Raw genomic sequence first — 20,905 nt, forward strand, 5'->3', positions numbered from 1 at the left:
GACCCCATAACAGGGTCTCATGCCCCCAACTTCCCCAGTATGCAAACATTTGTGAGTGTGTGTATGGGGGGGGGGGAATGCTTTTTAAAATTTAGCATCTCTCACTATATAATTTGCTATGTATGTATGTTGGTCACTCTGTCAGTGACACACCAAAGGCTATGTGTTAACTTTAAGGGACCTTTATGATTGATGATTGATTTTGTTTCCTTTGGGTCTGCTCTTGGAATTCCCACCAAACTTTTTCTCTTAAGAACCTTAATTGAACATTAAATACAATACAAGTTATGGTCTCATACAGCCACATAAAGTTGACAATTTTCTCAGCACTCCATGCATGTAAAATGTCCTTTTGAGCATTGTCCAGCCTCTGTGCAGTAAAACGTATGTGCACAGCGTAACAGCACAGGTACTTTTACAGCCCTGTCTTTCCTATACTGAGAAAAGGGGGTGCTCCCAGGGAGGATGGGAAGGTTAGGGGATGAATCTACATCAGGGGTAGCCAATTCCAGTCCTCAAGAGCCACAAACAGGTCTGATTTTCAGGATATCCACTATGAAAATGGAAGAGAGAGATTTGCAGGCACTGCCTCCATTGTATGCAAATCTATTTCATGCATATTCATTATGGATATTCTGAAAACCTGGCCCATTTTTGTCTCTTGAGGACTTGAGTTGGCCATCTCTACTCTACATGCATTAATGTTTCCCCCCCATCATTTTTGATGGGCCCTTATTCTAGGTTAAGGATATTTTGTATTTTACCAAAAAGAATCAAATAGTTACAGGGAGAAATACTTTCACTGTGACTGTATATTTCTTTTTCCTTGTCTTTTCTGTTACTAATCTGACACTCCTGGGTTGAGCTGCATGGTAGAATAGGTTGGGCGCTAGGACCCAGAGGAAACCTCCTGAATGACTGTCAGAGTGCACGCACATAGCAACCATTAGTCCAAACTTTAAACCTGTGAAGGTGATTTACCAGGTAAGCATGTCGGTTTGCCTTATATCTGTAATCTTGACTTTGCTTCAGATCTGCAGCTTAAAAAAATAAGAAAACACTCTGTGACATAAGATGCTTATTTCAAAGCTTCATAATTTCCTGTGGTGCCTGATGGGGACAGGGGAAAGTGAAACCATGCTCTCTAAAAGAAAGAATGGAGGTGGGAGAATCAGAAAGAGGGAGGAATTTGCTTTTAGGACTGGTTAGAGCAAGGAATAAGGAAGGCTGATGCAATGCACAATGGTCCTGTAGGTGTATTGGCAACTGTGTGTCCTTAAAAAACCTACTTAGTCTTTCTATTTTTATTTTTTTTAATAAAACTCCCATCCTGTTTGATTGTGGGATGGAAGTGACACTGAGATCCTGCTTCCTTTTTTGGAAATACTGGTAGGATATGAGCATCAGATTCCAGAGAAAAACAGAAGGGCACAGAACAACCCCCCCCCCCCCCCCCCCCCCCCCCAAATACAGACATGACTACCCTTGTTTAGGTGTAGATAGCAATAAAATCATTATTAATGGTTTTTATCACTAAATTCATTTCATTCATTGCAAAAAAATGATCACACTTTACAGAACCATTTCTTTAAAAATTAATTAATTTAAGAATGGACTAAAATAGGATTTTTCTTTGCTTCTCGGAGCAGGTTTTGTGCAGTTTTGGCTTCCACCCTGGCCATTTTGAGGACAAGTTTTGAGGACAAGTTTTACTTGCCCATCTTGGTGCAAGGGTCCTAAGGGACTTCTACACCCACTAATTTTGTAGTGAATCTTCAAAGGGAAATCCCTTTGCCTACCAGGTTTCAGGGTGCAAAAGGCCCCACTTACCATTCACCTCCAGTTTCTGCAGTTGGTGGAATGAAAGCAAGCACTATGTGTAGACTTGAAAATCAAATCTACAGATTTTTCCCACCCCTGACTGATTCTGGGACTACTCATTTATTTATTTGCCGTGGGGAAGTAGAGCTGCCCAGTGAATTCAGGAGGGTTCATTTATCTGCTCCGCACTGGACAGTTTCCATCCAGGGGAATCTAGCTGGGTGATTGATGCCTTAGTTGCCCGGCTGGGTCCCTTTGGAAATCATCCTCTATGTAGTTTGCAGCTGGAGGTGTTTTTCTACATGGACTCTCGCACGGGCTCCATGAGGACTAGGTTGGTGGTACCCATGTGCAGAGCCTGATAGAAGGGTTTCCAACGACGAGCTTATATCATCTGACACCATAACATTAGAGTGCATTTATTTTATCCATCTAATTCTTCCCTTTTTTTAACACCCAGAAATTGTTTTCAAATTTAAAAAAAATACATCAAGAACAAATACAGATTGAAGCCAATATATAAAAAAAAAAAAATGCTGGACACCTAAATTTAGGCATCTAACTTATGGAGTCATTTGCTAAAGGTTTTCTTCCATTTTTTGTCTATGTGAAAAATGCTTAGTAAATAGAGATCTTAGGTTCCTATTTTCAGCTGAACTTAGGTGCCTAAGGCCTGGTGGTAACAGGGGGTGGTGGGTGAAGCGGGGGGCGGGCGTGAAACTGGCGGCGATAAGGGTCCTTACCTTTCGCCGCCAGTGATGTCACCACAGCGTCGGCCCCGGTGATACTCCGACTCCTCCTCTTCCGGGGCCGACTCCACCCTGATCACCGTATCGCACGCGAAAAGTCCCTTTTCGCTTGCGAAAGCTTTTGTGAATGACCCCCTAAGTTATCATAAGTTTAGGGGTGCTATTCATTTGTCTAAATTTAGACTCCTAAATTAGATGCCTAATACTAAAAATCAGTGCTAAGCATTTAAATTTGTTTCCCCATTCAAACTCAGCCCTTGTAGCTATCACCTTTTAGGACTCTAAATTTAGGATCCTAGTGAGACTAAGGGGCTCAATATTTAGACGGTTTTTCAAGCTAATTTCAGGTCTTAGCTGGATAAACTTCAGGCTTTAAATTTCCCATTGTTTTGAACACCTCCAATTTATCTGAATAACTGTTGAGCCAGATAAAGTTTAGGGGTTTCAGGGACATTATAGGGCAGAGTTAAGTTAGCCGATTAACTTATCTGGCTAAATCTGTTTGTGTCAAAGATTAATCTTGAAGTTAGCTGGATGAGTTTATTCGACTAACTAGGACTTTATCTGGCTGTATTCAGCAGATCATCTAATCTGCAGCACACCACTGAATATCCATGACAATGTATCCAGCTAACTGGGCTAAATGGGCCAATTTACCTCAAGTGTCCTAAAGTATTCCTTTCATCAATATTGCATTCTGTGAGCTTGTCCAGCTTATTTCTACTATAAACTGCTGTATGTTTTAGGTAAATGGGTGACCAGGACAGAGAATTAGGTGAAAGGCTGGTAAGACACCATGCCAGGGTCCGGGCTGTACATCTGAAGCTGGGTTTCCCAATGCAAAATAACATCCAGGTAAAAAAGAAGGAGCATGCCATCACTTAATGTTGGATCCCATTCTGTTATTCTACGTGCATTGTGCTTGTTGGTTGTGCTGTGTTCTTCAGTTCTGTCATTGGCAAAGAATGAATAAAAATGGACATTGGCTTCTACTGTGTGACACAAACGTTTTGCATAAATCCTGGATAATTTCCATTCATTTCGGGCTCAACTATAGATCTGATTTAAACATTGTTTTGAATTCAGTTAACATCTTTTTAATTGGCACTGCCTCGATTACAGAACATTGTTTGCTTAAGACTGTAAAACCATAACCCTTGACTAAAATTCCAGCACTAGTTGAAGAGAACTGTTTGTGTTTTTGTTGGATATTTTAATGAAGGAAGCTGGACAGATTATCATTAGACTCATGGAAAGACTAAACAATACACACAAAAGTACATTTTTTTGTGCATTTTGTAATTCAGTGTGCGCCACCAAGTCTAACAGCAAGAGTAACGGTAACAGCAGGCGTTCCTTTCTTGTTATACTTTATATAGCAGCACAAGCAATGCTGGGGTTTAATAAAATAGGAATTTGGCCATAGCTTTTCATATAAATGGATAAAATAAAATATTGAGACATAAAACTGTAAATGAGGATGTTTAAGTTAAGAGCTGTATGACTTCCTGTTCTGCCACAGATGCCCTTTCGCAGAGCTGGTGTACTTAGTCAAGATGGGAAATCACAGGAAGCAAAAATTGCAAACCTACCTCTGACTGCAGCAGAACTTCCAAAAGAGGTTCTAAAGCACTTTGGTCCTTTGGGAGCCGAAATAATGAGGCAAAGTTATTCTGAGCACTTAAAGCTGGGTTAGTATTAATACACCAAATTAAAGTTAAACCAAGAGAAGTCATCTTTACTTTGCCTTTCTAGGAGGAACCTGTTATTTCTGCAGATCTCTGGATATCAATTAAGACCAGCGTCACAGGCAAGCAGTCTAGAGTTAAAATTTGATAGCCATCTAACTTTTGCTCCACAAATTTCCTCTATAGTTCATACAATTATTTGCCATCTCCGGTTAATTCGCCAATTGCAGTCATTTTTTGGCCAGTTGTACTTGGCAACCAATGACCATCATTCATTCATTGATAACCACTAAACTAGTGTGACCCTCTTGTAGACCACTAGACTATATCCTGTGTGTTTAGCTCTAAGAGTTTTTCCAGCAGTGGAAAGTTCATGTAGAGTTCGGGGGGGGGGGGGGGGGGGGGAGTGAGTCAGGCAGTGATCTGTGGGAGGTTCTTTCCCCCTAAGGGGATGGGTTTCTGGTGTTTCTCACAAGAAGATTGAAGGAGAAGAGAGAGAGAGAGAGAGCTTGAAGGAGATTAAGGAGAGGATTCCTGACTAAGGGTTCTCAGGAATCAGTGCTTAGAATTTGCACAGAGGAGTTTTGCTGAGGTTTTTGATAAGAAAGTTCTATGCTACAGTCCAGAAGACCACAGGGCTGGAGTGTGGATGTCTGAGGTTTGCTGGGGGAGCAAAGGGACACTCCTGCCAGAACTGAGGGGTAGCATATGAGCTCTATGGATGCTGAATGATATTGAGAGTTCTTTACCTATAGAGATACAAAGTAAGTCCAGGCTATCAGATACAAGCTGAGCCAGTCTGTAATTTGCCTCTGTTCCAATCTCTCCAATTAAAACAATATTGCATATTCATATATGCAATGGGTGCAAAACTAAGATTAGTTTAGCATGTTCCTTATGAGTTGGCATTCTGTTAACCCTGATTTAAACATGCCAAGTCAATCTGTAGCACCTGCATGGAGAGGTAATCTGTGATGAAAAAAATCAAATCAGTCATGCTAATTGATTGATTTGACTGTTTCTGCTGTTATCCTTTCTCTGTGTGGGAAATACTGCAAGAATAGATTTTATATGGGCTTTGCATTAAGAACATAAGATGTGCCATGCTGGGTTAGACCAAAGGTCCACTGAGCCCAACATCCTATTTCTGACACTGGGCAGTTGAGGGTCATAAGTATCCAGCAGGGTCCCAAAGAGTAGACCCAATACTTGTTGCTCACTCCTAATGATAAGTGGAGGTTTTCTCAAATCTATCTGGCTAAGAAAGATTTATGGACTTGTCCTCCAGGAACTTGTTCTGTTTCAATTTCCCCATATTGACTTCTTATACAAACAAACCATGTACCAACTTTACTGCTGCTTTAAAAATTAATGGCAAATGTTCAATTTTTTACTTTTAGGTTCCCAAGGACGTTCTGTGAGTTCAGCCCCCAAACAGGAGATGATTGATATAATCTTAGCCATGAGAAATATTCAGAATTTTGACAGAAAAATACAGAATGCCGAAATAATCAAGTAATGGCATAGTCACTTTTGTCTCTCCTCTCAATTAGTTCTCATAAACATCCATGAGACATATCATTCATTTCTGTTCAGTGGAAAGGAAATTTTAGAACAAATGGTCAGGATATGAGGATAAAAGTGAGTGTGTAAGGGGGCAGGGGCGGGGGAGTAGTCAATGATATACTGTAAGGAAATATTTCTTCATGGAAAGGTCCTGGACGCATAGAACAGCCTCCCAGGGGAGATGATGGAGACAAAAAACAGCATCAGAATTCAAGAAAACATGGGGTAAACAGAGGATGCTTAGTTTCTAGGAACTGAAGATCAACCCAGAAATCAAGTGGGCTCTTTGATATTGTAACCAAAGAAAAATAGGCAGACTAGATGGCTTTTATCTGGGATGAGGGGGCTGATGGGCACCTGGATCAAAGACGTTTGGGGAAAGGGGAGTTTGAAGCCTATGGTGCATTGGGTTAGGGGCTGGAGAGGTCAGTGGCAGAAATGTCCTAGGGGATGCAGTGAGGACAAGGGTCAAGCAGGGAGAGAGGACTGGGAATTGAATGAGAGGGGCAGAACTAGCAATCAAGTGAAGATAGAGGGAGAGGATTGGAGATAGTGGGAGGGAGATGACAGGAGATTAAGCTGGAGAGAAGGAAAGGATATGAGATTGACCAGGGAGGGAGGGACATACCAGGAAATAGTGACCATCCATTTTAATCTCAGACCCAATTAAAAAATAATTTCTAGCTGTGTAACTGGTGTGGTCAGGAAAGCTTGGTGTTATTTGTTGGTCCTTTGTGGGCAATAAGCAGACTATTTTTCATGAGTAAATCTGTTAACTTGTTTTTAACCAGTGTAAAATCATAGTCTGATTATTGCCCTATCCCCTGTGGTTGTAAATGGGCAGACTTAGGTGGGGGAAGGGAAAATTATGCACGGACACTGCATATTCAGATCTCTGCATGTAATTTCTGGCACGTACTTCACGCCTGCTTCAATGTTGATGCAAAATGCATGGGCATTTTGTACCTATATTTCACGTGCCGCCAGAATTTTCTAAGGGAAGCTACTTAAGGAGTTTTGCTTTGAAATCAGCTTTCATTGCACCCCTGAGTCTGCACCTCTGAGGCTCATTATTGACCTCTTTAAAGGGTAATCACAACCTATTAAGACTCTAGTTTTCTCCAGGTCCATTAGGCTATTAGAATTGCACCGCAACAGTAGGAAACTCGTTTCCTGTCATCTCCGTACACTGGAGAGATTAGGGTAAAGTGTGCGTCTTTATAAACTGATATATTTATCTAACAAAATCTTGGTTTGTAGGAACCTGAAGTAATTTGCCTTCCTCTCACATTATAAACCAATAAGGAAGGATCCTGCTGCCTTTTCTTACTCTCATTTTAGTATTTGCTTACCCTGATTTATGGGTTTGGAAGCTTATGATGAGCATCATATGTGTACATCATATATTTTTTGCACTTTGACTTCTTTTGTTTAACATCCTGGACTTTATTCCCCTAATTGGAAAGTGTCTTGTGCCTGGCTTTTTGCATTATAGTCCTCGGTTTTAATATTAATATAATCAACATTGGATTTGAGCAGGGGAAGGAAAAGTATTTCATGCATTCAATGTTTTCACAAGACAATTGGACAAATAGATGAGGCTAATAGTACTCTCTAAGTAAAATATTTTGTTTTTAAGGAAACTGAATGAAAACAAGGAATTACTGAAGAAAGAGCTTAAAGGACTACAGCTACACAAGAAGCATTTTCAGAATGGTATGACAACATCTAGCCCCTGTCAACCATAAGTGTTGTACTGTGCTTTATTCTGTAGTGAACATATAGTACCTAACGTGTGTTTGTAGTAATAAATAGAGGTGGGAAGAAGTAAACATTTTGTTTCATTTTTTGGGAGGGGGGTTCATGTAATGTTTATTTCATTTCTTTAGTTAAAAAAAAATAATTTAATTTTAAAAAATGGGAAAAAAAAAGAAACCGGGCCTTCTGAGGCCTCCTGTGCCCCCCACCTATCCCTCTGACCCAGAAAAATGCTGGGACCAGGATCATTCTTGTCCTCCACTTACCTGGAGGGATCATCAGATGAGGCCTAGGCCCAGGCCGAATCCTGGACCTTGTGTAGGGCCTAGGCCCAGGTGTCAGGACCCGGCCTTCGAGTTGGGCGCCAGTGACGACCCTGGGTCTGAGCCGAGGTCCTGAGCCGAGGTCCTGAGCCGAGGTCCAACTCTCAACTCCTCACCCTCTCCGGGTGAGGAGTTGGGAGTTGGGAAATTTCCTGTGCGTGGGCCTTTCCTCGGGCCTCAGCCAAGGCTCCAACATTGAGCCAGGGCCTAGCTGAGACCCTGGTGTCATGTCCATGAGTAGGCCGGGGCCCCTGCTTTGAGCATTGGCCTATTCTCTAGCAGGTCGATACAGTACAGTGCGCTACGACGGAGCACACTGTTAACCTGCCCTTTGACGCGCGTTTTCCCTTACCCCTTATTCAGTAAGGGGCGGAAAATGTGCGTCCAACCCGCGGCACCTAATAGTGCCCTCAACATGCAAATGCATGTTGAGGGCACTATTAGGTATGCCCGCGCGATACAAAAAGTAAAATGTGCAGCCAAGCCGCATATTTTACTTTGGGTAGGCGCTAGTTTCTGCCAGCACCGGGAAAGTGCACAGAAAAGCAGTAAAAACTGCTTTTCTGTGCACCCTCCGACTTAATATCATGGCGAGTAAAAAAAGTAAAAAAAAAAAAAATTTAAAATGGGCCGGCGGCTGTCGGGCCGAAAACCGGACGCTCAATTTTGCCGGCGTCCGGTTTCCGAGTCCGTGGCTGTCAGCGGGCTCGAGAACCGACGCCGGCAAAATTGAGCGTCGGCTGTCAAGCCCGCTGACAGCCGCCGCTCCGGGTCAAAAGGAGGCGCTAGGGACGAGCTAGTGTCCCTAGCTCCCATTTCTACCGCACCACCTAATTTAAATACAGAATCGCGCGCACAGGCGGGTGGCCTGTGCGCGTGCCTGGAGAGCGGGCGTTTGTCTGCTCTCCCGCGGACTTTACTGAATCGGCCCGTAGGTGAGACCCCAGTGTCGGGCCTAGGCCCTCCTGGTAACTTTTTTTTTTTTTATTAATCGCTTTCAAACCAAAATGAGATTCTGATGAAATTTGGTCAGAATTTAACTTGTTCCATTTTGAAAACAACCTGAAGCGAAATAGGAAATTTCGTCTCATTTCCTATTTTGTTTCTCCTGAATGCCCATCCCTAGTAATAAGAGGGGTTTATGTTGTCTTAGCTGTAGGAACATAATACAATGGAGTTCTAGGCCAGTGATCATTGGCTGCAGTAATTATTTTACCTTCTGATGTGTTCAACAGAAAGCCTGTCTAAATTAATCATTAAACAAAAGGATTTCCTTGCACCTAGCTATGAAAACAGAAATTTAGTAAGCAGTGCTGAGAACAGCGCTAGCTTAAACAAATCTGGGAACACCACAGAACAGACACCTGAAGAGAAACTGCAAGACTAGCTGTACAGATCACATCGTGCAGGGAAAAGAGACAGAAATCCTGTGTGCCCAGATTTGTTTAAACTAGTGCTGTTCTCAGCACTGCTTACAGTCAGGAGTGCTTTCACTTCCCCTCTTTGAAACCAAGCCTGTCTCCAGAGCCGTATTCAATTTGCTGATAACAATGAAAATTTAAAACTGGGGTTTGGTGAAACTTCAGTGAAAACCTTTATATGCCACATTGAAAAAATGAAAGGGACATCCACAAACGTTTGAAAACATGATACTTTGCTTGTTTATGCCATGAAACATTTGTAAGTATGGTTGTTTCAATTTGAACCATCTATTGTACTAAATACCTTATGAAACAGCATTGTTATTAAGAAAATCTCCCCCTGAAGAAGCTCTGTATATTAGCGAAACAGGGGCCTCTGTCGGGGTTCACACTATTTGAATTTTCCTTGTATGCATGTGTAGGTTGGGTTATGAATGTGATTTTTTAATGTGTTTATGTTTTGTGGGTTATTGGTGTTTACTAGAATATATGTGTTTGGAAGTTTTAATTCCTATTATGTTCCATATGGCATTGTTATGTAATTGAATACTTTGTTGTCTTTAAATTTATTCAAAGTTATCTCTAAAGTTATTGTAATAAAATAGTGAAATTTAATTTTTCCCTTCTATTTTTTGTTGTAATTTTTGTATGTTTTGAAGGGATTGTTTTCTTTTGTTGAACCTTCTTTTGAAAAGTATCCCACCAAAACTACTCGCACACAGCTACACCTGTTATTATGTGCGCATAAACGTTTACCTGCATATTGGGCAGGCAATTTTAGAACAGGCTATTTCCAGTAAAGTACCGTTTTTTTGTTTTACGCATGGAAATGCATTTGAAAATTTCCCTTCCCTATGTATAAGGAGCTTTCAATCCATGTATCTTGCTGTTTCTTTAAAACTAAAAGTTAATTAAAAAAAAAAAAAAAAAAAAAAAAAGAAGGCTGGCACAGGCCAACATGAGAACTGAGTTGGTTTCAGGCTTCTGACAATCAAGACCTTGGACTGCTCAGCTTGTGGTTTGTTTCCTTTAACATGCATCACTTTCATTTGAATAAACTCTGCTCTTTGTTCAGCACGTATAAGCACAATTGTATCATTTAATTCCAACAGTGCCCTCTGAACATGCAGGAAATAAACAATCCCTAAAGAACCGGATCATCGCTACCATGAAGCACCTACCTGAACTAGAGGCCAGAGTACAACACCTCAGGTTGGTATCAGAGCTATGAAGTGGAATCATTCTTATGTTTTAATAAACACTTTTAACATTTCTGGCTGCTGGTTTTTGTTTTGACTCAGCAGTCCCTTCCAGTTGAATAGGAACCTGCTTCAACTATGGTGCCATGAGTCTTTGGGGCCGATGCAATACAGTGTGCTCAGCCAAGAGCACTGTTTAACCCGCAGTTGGAAGCGGGATAAATAGGCGCTAATCCACCCCTTAATGCAATAAGGGGATTAGCGCCTATTTAACGCACGTCTGATGCGGAGTGAATTAGATAGCGCTCCCCACATGCAAATGCACGTGAATGAGCCTATTACTCATTCACTCCGAATGCAAAAAGATAAATGTGCATCTCAGACGCATTGAAAAGAAGTACAGAAAAGCAGAAAAAACTGCTTTTCTGTACTTCTTTTTTAAAGTGGAAAAAATAAAATAACTCGGTAGACCACCGAGTTATGAAGACTGACGCCGGTAAACTTGGCCTCGGTTTTCATAACCTGCCTGGCGGTCATTTTTATTACTGGCAGCCAGGCAGGTTATGAAAACCGAGGCTGAGTTTACTGGAGTCGGACTTCATAACCGGCAGCCGCGGCAGGTCACGTTAGGAAGGAGGCGCTAAGGTCGCGTGAGTGACCCTAGCGCCTCCTTCCTAGCGTGACCCCCTAATTTCCATATTACTGGTGCCCACTTGTGGGCATCATGCGTGCATTAAAAAAGCGGGCACTGAAAAGTCAGCGCCTGCCTTCAGCGCGCATAATTGCATATTTGCAACTCTCTTGGGGGTTTCCACATTGTTATTCTTCTTCCCCTTCCATCTAGCCCAAGCCATCACAGTGAAAGTCCTCAGCCAGGAACCACAGATCATATGCACCCACAGTATTCAGGCATCCCGAATCTGGCCAGTAGGTGTCACTGTTGTGCAATGGCTTAGACGTACTCCCTCCCGGCAAGATAAGATGGGGGGAGGGAGGGTGCAAATGCTGCCTCTGCAGGAGCCTTAGCCTTTGTTAGCTTGAGTGGCAGAGGTCAAACTCAGAAATCAAACCTAGATCTTTTGCATGGCAGCCTACATAACATGGCCACTGAGCTGTCAGTCAAACCCTGCTTTACTGTTCTTCTGGTGTTGCTTTTCAGAGAGGAGCTTAATAAAGAAACTGAACAGAGGCTAAGACCATATCTTGGGGAATCTCTGCTAGTGGGAGCTGAGCCCTATCAGATACGAATCATTATTATGGTATGCATGAATTTTTTATTTTTTCTTCACATTGTCACATTTAGTGTATTTTCAAGGTTGTTGTTTCTTTTTTTAATTTTGAGTGGCCCATATTTATTTTAAACTATTCTGGCTGATACCCCATATCACTGTCCTAAAATTTCAGTGGAGCTTTCCTTGTTAACAGTGGATTAATTTATTCCAACTTTTTCTTCTTCTGAAGATCATAAGAACATGCCATACTGGGTCAGATGAAAGGTCCATCAAGCCCAGCATCCAGTTGTTATAGTTAGTGAGGTTTGGGTGGACCCTTGGACACTGGCAGCTGACCACGCCCATGGGGGGAAGTCCCGTGAGGGGCCACTGGTCAGGCTCAGCTCTGGACACACAAACACAGATAGTTCTTTATTTAGACAGTTTGAGAAGCCACCAGAGGTGGCAGTAGTGAGTAGAAGATGTAGCCTGGCTGGGCTAGTATTCCCCAGGGCGCTGGAACAGCGCTTCCTCCGGTAGCAGTGCTGTAGTGGAGAGAACTGAGAAAGTGAGTTCAATAGAACATTCACAGAGTCCCAAATATGGAAAAGCCCCGAGATAGGGAGAGCAGGTCCTCGAGGAGCGAGTACCAGATCCCTGGGAGCAGAGAGACTCGTTGGCAAAGTAACTCACACAGTGGTTCCACATAGGAGATGGCACTGGCGCTGGAACGGAGGCAGGCCCTCTAGGAGCGAGTACCTGGTTCCAGGAAGACAGCTCTGAGGAGTGGATGATAGTAGTACTCACTGATGGTGTCTGTAGCGAATTCTTCCAAGTAGAAGAGGAGATAGATGCAGGCAGCGGGTCAGGGAACATGGGCCCTCGAGGAGTGAGTGCCGGTTACCTGATATCGACATGAAAGAAGCAAAAGAGGCCCCCGAGGAGCGGGTACCCCGTTAGCAGAAAGAGTCCAATGGAAGTTGGAAAGGCAGAGTAGCTGGGTACGGAGAGCGAATCCCATCCGTAAGTATGGGATTTATTGCTAATTCAACGGTTAGCAATAAACTGTAGGCTTAAATATCCGGGCAGCGTGATATCATCACAGGGGGACGCCCCTGAGGAACTCGCCAATGAGGAAATAAGAATGAAGGCCGTGCAGCGCGCACGCCCTAAGGTACCTGTAGAACATGGCGGGAGGCAGCGCCCAAGCCGGTCTAGGGACGCCAGAGAGGACGGCAGGCGGACGCCGCGGCAGCCAGGTGTCTGTGAAGAGCAGGAGTAGCCGCAAAAAAGGAAAGGTAGGCGGAGTGAAGCCGTCGGGAAGTGACGGTCACAACACCTGTTTCCAACAGTGGCCAATCCAGGCCATAAGAACCTGGCAAGTACCCAAAAACTAAGTCTATTCCATGTTACCGTTGCTACTAATGGCAGTGGCTATTTTCTAAGTCAACTTAATTAATAGCAGGTAATGGACTTCTCCTCCAAGAACTTATCCAATCCTTTTTTGAACCCAGCTACACTAACTGCACTAACCACATCCTCTGGCAACAAATTCCAGAGTTTAATTGTGCGTTGAGTGAAAAAGAACACTTGGAAACAACAGGTTAAAGTATTTTCTGCCTCATTCATGGTATCTGACACTGATTAAATAGTCAAGAGTTTGGTTTCATTGTTCCTTAACAAGGTTATATTATCAGACCTATAGTTATGCTCTGTCTCATTTTTGTCTGATTACTTTTAATGTCTATCACTGTATTGTAATGTGTGTTTTTTTTTTTTTATCATTTATTTTATGTATTTTATTATGAATGTAACTTTGTAAATTGCTCAGAGCCTTGTGCACCACAAATTTTAATAAACTAAATTAAACTTTAAGATATTGTGATTACATATCACTGAAACATCACTGATTTCCAATGAAATCTGTGGGCAGATCCATGGAAGCTCATGAAATTTCCTCTCAAGCCCTGAAGTCTGCATGCAAAAATCTGTAACGTTAATGGTGTGCACTGTCCTATTTTAATGCACAATTAAGGTAGGACCAATATGTACTTATTGGGCTATGCAATAAAGTTTGCATACGAATAAAAGTCATTTTGAATAAGATACAAATATCATGCTGGTCAGTAAGGCCCTAACATGCAAGTTAAGATGGTTCCCCTAACTTGCAATTTATAGTGGTCTCAATAAAATCAAAAGGTTAACACTCGCCTTGGACCAGATGTTAACCTTTTTACTGGGAAAACTGCAATTCAAAATCCCCCCCGTTAACCAGTCCTTTTTACTTTTGGCTAATTAGCCTCGGGGTCCTCTCCCCCTGAACCCCAGTGATAAGAACCTGCCCCCCACCAGTCGTAATCCTGAGCACCATCTTCCCCTGGTCTCTATCAGATCCCTTCATGGTTCCTCTCCAGATGGGATCTCGAGCACCTCTGACCCAGCCCCCCCCCCCCAAAAAAAAGACCTCCTCGCATTGCTACCAACCTCCTGCATGAAGCCTCTATCCCTTCTGGAATTAGGGTTTACCTTTCTGCTCTTCATAGGCAGAAGGGACATCCAGGCCTTCCTGCCAAACGATGCCGCTAGGAGCACATCATGTTAATAAGTAGGCATCATTCGGAAGCTGCAACAGTGCAGACAGGAGGGCTCTGAGGTGCCTCCTGCCTGAGAAGAGTCAGGACCCGCCACAATGGTAAAGCCTTGGCCCTGATTCCAGATGAGAAGGGACTTCATGGGTGGGAAGGAGGTGAATTCTTATTGGGGGGGGGGGGAAGAGGAAGCTCAGAAGCTCATCTGTCTCACGGGGTTAGGGAGGAGCCAATTGCTTCCCCGAGGGGATGGTGTCTATTGAGGAAATATGACGCCTACTGGGGGGAGAGGATTCCCCCGAACTTACCAGCCCAGTGAAAGGGCCAATTAACACAGATGGTTTCCTGAAAGTTAGTGTAGCGGTTCCACTTTTCTATGTAAATGTCCTTGTTAGCACTGAGGCCATGCTATTGAGGCTAAGCCTTTAAATAGTCCTTGATAAAATGTGTTAAGTCCCATTTTAGCCTGCACATTACAATTTTACTGAGTTGCATGATAAAACATTTTGCTATGAGGCCTGGAGACTGGGCATCTGAATGGCAGATAAAACTGAATGTGGAAAAATGCAAAGTGACACACAAAGAGAAAAATAATCCCAACTACAGGTGCAGAATGATGGGTTTTACGTTAGGAGTCACCACCCAGGAAAAGGACCTTGAAGTCTTTGCAGACAATACATTGAAATCCTCAGCTGGGTGTCTGGCAACCATCAAAAAAGTAAATAGGAATAACTGAAAAAAGACTAGAGAAAAAAAACAAAACAAAGAATAACTTAATAGTTCTGTATCAAGCCATGGGTCAGGTGACGGTAAAAGTAAATTAAAAAAAAAACCTCAGACCCTACTGGGGTCCTTAGCTTTTGGTCTTTTTTTTCTGCAGTCCTTTTTCTATGGAGTGGAAGGGACTGTAGAGCTGAGTAATTGTGTGGATGGGCAGACTTAGTAGGCCATATGATCTTGTTCTGTCATTATGTTTCTACAAGGTCCATATTCAGCCACCATGCTGCTGTGCTAGTTAGCCAGATAAACCTATCCGGCCAACTAGCCCTGTACATTCAGCAGTGCAACCACGCCGCTGAATATATCCGGCTATTTTAAATTTACCCGGATAAGTTAAACTGGATAACTTTAGGGCAGCCCTATGGCCCGACCAGAGTTGGCCGGTTAGTTCAGCCGGCTAACTTTGAATAAACAAGTTAGTCGGTAAACTTGTCCAGCCAACTCGACTCCTCCCCAGTCCATCCATTCCCTGCTCCCTGAGTTATCCAGCTAAAAAAGTAGCTGGATAAGTCACTGATCTGCCCGACACACGCTGACCGCAGCCGGATATTCAGCGACGCCACTTAACTTGATAAGTAGTACTTATCCGGCTAAGTTCCATTTTGAATATCGGCCTCTATGTTTCTAAATAGTATTAAAACCAGGGGATGCTGCATGAAATTAACAACCAACAGATTTAAAACAAATAGTAGAAAGTACTTTTTTGCTCAATGCACAAGTGTTCAGAGAATTCAAAATATGTCTGCAAAGCTGATCCATGGAGATAAAATATTTGATCCTGTTTTACTGCTACTTGTGAAGTTAATTTGACTCCGTATAGTAAGCTGGATTAAATTTAAAGTCTTACTTTTTGCATTTAAGGCAATAGTTATAGCCCAACCAATATATCTTCATAAGATATCGGTGTCTTCTTGCCAGCCAACAGTTCTGTTGTGTTCAGGTGACCATGCGTTACAGAGGATTCCATTGCCCTCAGAGATCAGACTGGAAATTACCACTTCTTTTGCATATCAGGCTCCTTCACTGTGGAATTCAATTTGATTAGAATCCAACTACTGTGGATAAAAAAAACAAACCATTAAAACCTGGTTATTCAAGCAAACATTTACTGATGTTAAATCTACAGGAATGTGTGGTAAGAGAGTGAACTTCTCCACAAAACATAATCTATACCATTTAGGTTGTAGATTTCAGGAGTTTCTTGCATTTTTGTATGTACAGTTTGTCAGTCATCATGATTTTATCATATGCTGATTTTATTGAATGTTACGAATGATAATTATATTTTATGTATTCATTGTAAGATGTGAGGTGCTATCATTGTGTTTTTTATTTTATATTTTGATTGCTATTATGATTGACTAGTTTATTGTATATGGTTATTGCAATCCACTTTGATTAATACAGAAAGGTGGCATAGTAAGACAATGAAATAAACAAAACTAAACAATCAAACTGTGAAATCTGTTGCCAGAAGATGTGGTCAAGTAGACTAGCACAGCAGGGTTTAAAAGTTTACACATGTTCCTGGAGGAAAAATGCATAAAACATTATTATCCAGGAAGACTTGTTGAAGTCAGTGCTATTCCTGGATGAGATCAGCAAGGAATGGATCTACTCTTTGGGAACTGCTGGATACTTGTCAGAGACAGGATGCCAGGCTCAATGCACCTTAGTCTGACCCAGCATGACATATTTTATGTTCATATGTTTTATTGTATAATCCCCTTAACCTTTGCTTAAAAGAACATCAACTGTGATATGATAGGCAATATGATGGAAACAGGAAAATGACAGCTATTCTAACTAATAAAACATATTTCACATTATTCTTCTTTGTCAGTGATTTTGCCATTAATAAAATATGCCCTTTCTTTGAGGTTCGAGCATTACTTGATGAAATGGTAGAAGAGATGTTGGATGACTACTTAAAGCGTGATCCTGAAAGCTCTGGTACCACAGAGTATCCTTTAATACTAAATTGAGACACTTTTCTTGCATTCCTTTGCCATTTGATAGTTGCCTAGAAGTAGGTTACATAAACGAATTGTAATGCTTTTTCTTTTGTGCTTTCTATCATGTATGACTAAATAAATTACTGTTGGAGCCTACAACGTATCTGAGCCTTTGGATCTGCTCAGTTTGCTAGCTATCAAAAGGGTTTAAACCTGGTTCCCAAAGTTTTACAATCCTGCTGATGGCAATGAAGATGAAAGCATTTAAATGACTAATAATATACAAATTCTTCCTCACTGTCCCCATAGCCACAAGCTTCCTTGCAAATCCTGTCAGGTGCACTTTTGCCTTTGGGCATACTCTTGCTTCCAGATCCTTCCAGCTGCCTTTTCCATTTTTCACATCTCACCTTGACCCTCCTGGTCTTGCTTCTTTACTTCCCCCTACCCAGGCCTCGCTTCTTCACCTCTCCCCCATATCTCTCCTGTTCTCCCTTCAGGTCTTTCCTCTTCACTCTCCTTCCTCGCTTTCCCCTTTCCCCTTCCTTCCCATTTCCTCTCTTTCCCATTCCTTTATTCTTCCTCCCTGTTCCTATCACCCTTCCCTTTCTTCCTCCCATCTTCCTTCATTCCATTTTCCCTCTCCTTTCTTCCTCCCAAGTTCTTTTCTTTTCAAATCCCTTTCTCCCCATTCTTTCCTTCTTTCCCCTTTCCTCTTTTTTCTTTTTCTTTCTCCCTCCCTTCCCTTCCCTTTCCTTCCTCACATCTCTCCTCTTCCACCTCTTCCTCCTTCCCATTCCTTAATTCTGTTCTTCCTTCCCTAGGTAACTCTTTTTTCTCCACCCGCTTTTCTTCCCCCTTCCTTTCCTCTCCTATTCCTTCCTTTTTTAGGTCTCTCTTCCTAATCATTTTCTCTCTTTCTCTTTTTATCCCCCCTCCTTTTCTTCCTCTTGTAACATTATTCAAAGAAGCTTTGAGAATGGCTCAAGCTACCTCTTAATCCTCCTCGATGTGTCCTCAGCCTTCGATACCATTGACCATGAGATCTTACGTAGCCGGCTTCTTGACATTGACATCTCTGGGGTTGTTTTTCATTGGTTTTCGTCATACGTGTCAGAGCATTCTCAACAAGTCTGGATCGGACAGAATAGATCAGAGTGGTATGATCTTGGAACAGGCGACCCTCAGGATTCAGTTCTGTCTACAGTGCTTTTTAATATATATCTTACTCCCTTATGTAACCTATGGCTGGATTAGGTCTCAGCTACAATATATAAGCAGATTTCAACGTTTTTTTCCCAGTTCCTGGTCTCTTATTCTGAAGTTTAATATAATTTATCTTTCAACCATTAAGCAACAAACTCCACCTTAATGTCAAGGAGACAAAACTGATCATCCTAAGTTGTACTCCTTTGCCAGATCCCCCTTCTGTTTTCTGCTTTGATGGTCATACAATTCCAATTGAACAACACATTTGTAATCTTGGTGTGGTATTCGACGCCACACATTTGTAATCCTGGTGTGGTATTCGAGGCTGACCTATCAATGAAACTGCAAGGTCAATAGGTGACCAAATGTTCATTATTCAAATTGCGTATATTATGTGAATTGAAACCCTTTTTATCAGACGAAGATTTAAAGTCTATTCTTCATTGCTCATTCTGTTAAGATTAGATGATTATAATTCTCTTTACATGGATTTACCTGCTTCCTTGACAAGGCCATTGCAGATTAAACAGAACTCTGCTGCTCGAGTTTTGACCAGCACTAAAATGAGGAAACATATTACCCCATGTTAAACTTCCTCCATTGGTTACCCTTTCAATGGTGGGTGAAATACAAAGTATTGATGTTAATTCACAAAGTTATCAATACTGATGAGGTTCCGGTTTAAGTTCTATTCCTTCCAGGTTCTTACGTTCCACCGATCATGGTGTACTTCAAGTACCATCCCTCTGAACTGCACAGCTTGGAGAAATTTGTAATCTTCAATTGTAGGTCTGTGTTTATGGAACTCATTATCAGAATCCCTCTGCTTAACCTCCTGCCCAAAATTGTTTAAAAAGCAGTTAGAAACGCATCATTTTCGACTGGCATATGAAGATGCTTTATTTGTAGAGGTGTTTATCCCTTCTGCTCTCTCGTTACACATATATGCAGTTGTAGATCCTCATAATTTTTTATTTTTTTATGTTATGTAGTTTTGCCTTATTATTCGTTTGTCAGTTTTTACTATTATATATGTACTGCTGTAGCCCACTGCGAACACTGGAGCATGGGGGCTATACATTTTTAAAATAAATAAATATTCCCATCATGCCACAGTGATCCCAGTGCTGCCAGATATCCACACAAGGAGAGTACCCAAATCCCACAAGAAAAAGGTGGGCTATCATTGGAAAGGTACCTATTTGTAGGCTGGGGAAGGGATTACTTAGGCTACTATGCACTCTCTTAATAGGTGCCTCCTCACCATCTAACTTACTCGCTGCATAAAGCTCCCTGAATTCTTTTACATGTGGACATTTTTTAAGTGAACTTTGGGCTGCAAACACACTTAAAGGGAAACCCTTGGAAAATTCAGCTGGCAGAATCCAAAAAGTACTTAACTGCTGCATATAATTTATCTGGTCACTGTCAACTCTTCTTGTATATGTAATTTGTATGTAATTATAGATGGTTTGTATAAATGTATCCCCTGCTAGAGGTACATAAAATAAAACCATGTGCTGAGAGTTTCTTTCCTTCCTTGGCACTACTGATTGGGCTCACATTAATGGTTGGGTTAGATGTTGGACTGGACAAGGCTTAGAGGTCTAGAGAGTGGGGATCTCTCGCTGGATAGGGAAAAAAAATCCAATTTTTCCCGCTTTACCTCTCTGCCCCCCATAATGACATTTTTGCCCTCCACCTTTGACTCATTGAAGGAACTCTCAAACAATGGGTTTATGATTCCAACTTATCCAACTTTTATTTCCTTCTTCTGGGGGTACCAGCAGTCAAAACAAAAGGATGAATAGGGGCGGATTGCAGGAAAATATCGGCCCCGGGGGATTTTTTCAAAACTGGCCCATGGGGTATCTGACGCCCTCAAGCCCTTTCCCTGCAGCACTTGTCAACAGCTCCCAAAAGCATGCCAAGTCAGCTCTGGAACCTGGTAGAATTGAGCCAAAATATCTCCAAAATAAACTTCATCTTTCCTAAATAACTAAAAGGTTGAGGACATTCTAGACCAGAGGTGAGCAGAGCTGCAGCCCCTGTTCCATCCATGCAAATTGGTTGGGCCTCCTACACATCTGTTTATATCTCCTACAGAGATATTTCCTGGATTCTTGGTCTGGTTCTTTAACCATTTGCAAGTAATGACACTGCCAGCCAGTGTCAGACACACACACTCGATCGCAAACAGACTTTTAAATTGCAGAAACTTTATTGGCACATACACATTGACACCCACAAAGATACATACTCTTTCTCAGCACAAAAACACACCCACACACTGAGAGAGAGTGTGTATGTGTCTATGTCAGAGAGAAAGATACCCCCCCACACACACACTCTCTCTCTCTCTCACAGACAAAGTGTGTATGGGTGTGTGTATGTGTCACTCTCATTTTCTCTGACACAGACACACACGCACTCTGACATGCTACTTTTGTACTGCTCACACATGAGCATCCCCAGTACAACACTGCTGCATCATGGTGTAAAGTTCTTGCTTGCTGATAGCCCTTCCCCATTTTTCAGCATCCCCTTCCCTTTCCCAATCCCATTTTCTAGGAGACTCACTGGCTCCAGAGCCAGCTGCTTCTCTCAGAGCTCAGTACAGTCACCTCAGACTGAAAC

The 20,905-nt window shown here is 42.1% G+C and overlaps 1 protein-coding gene across 2 annotated transcripts; it reads left to right on the plus strand.

Moving 5' to 3' along the window:
- The first annotated feature begins 701 nt into the window (after positions 1-701).
- On the plus strand, positions 702-19,788 carry LOC115083765. Of its 2 annotated transcripts, XM_029587781.1 has the most exons (9): positions 702-984; positions 3,317-3,425; positions 4,093-4,261; positions 5,659-5,773; positions 7,464-7,540; positions 10,439-10,538; positions 11,685-11,784; positions 16,985-17,067; positions 18,790-19,788. In XM_029587781.1, exons 2-9 carry the CDS (start codon positions 3,321-3,323, stop codon positions 18,818-18,820), a joined length of 780 nt encoding a protein of 259 aa, XP_029443641.1. In that variant the 5' UTR covers positions 702-984; positions 3,317-3,320; the 3' UTR covers positions 18,821-19,788. The 2 variants fall into 2 exon arrangements, with proteins under 2 accessions (XP_029443641.1, XP_029443649.1); XM_029587789.1 differs by lacking the exon at positions 702-984 and having other exon boundaries at positions 2,753-3,425.
- Positions 19,789-20,905: the final 1,117 nt, after the last annotated feature.

Source organism: Rhinatrema bivittatum, chromosome 1 (assembly GCF_901001135.1).
Source record: "Rhinatrema bivittatum chromosome 1, aRhiBiv1.1, whole genome shotgun sequence".
NCBI classification, from domain to species: Eukaryota; Metazoa; Chordata; class Amphibia; order Gymnophiona; family Rhinatrematidae; genus Rhinatrema; species Rhinatrema bivittatum.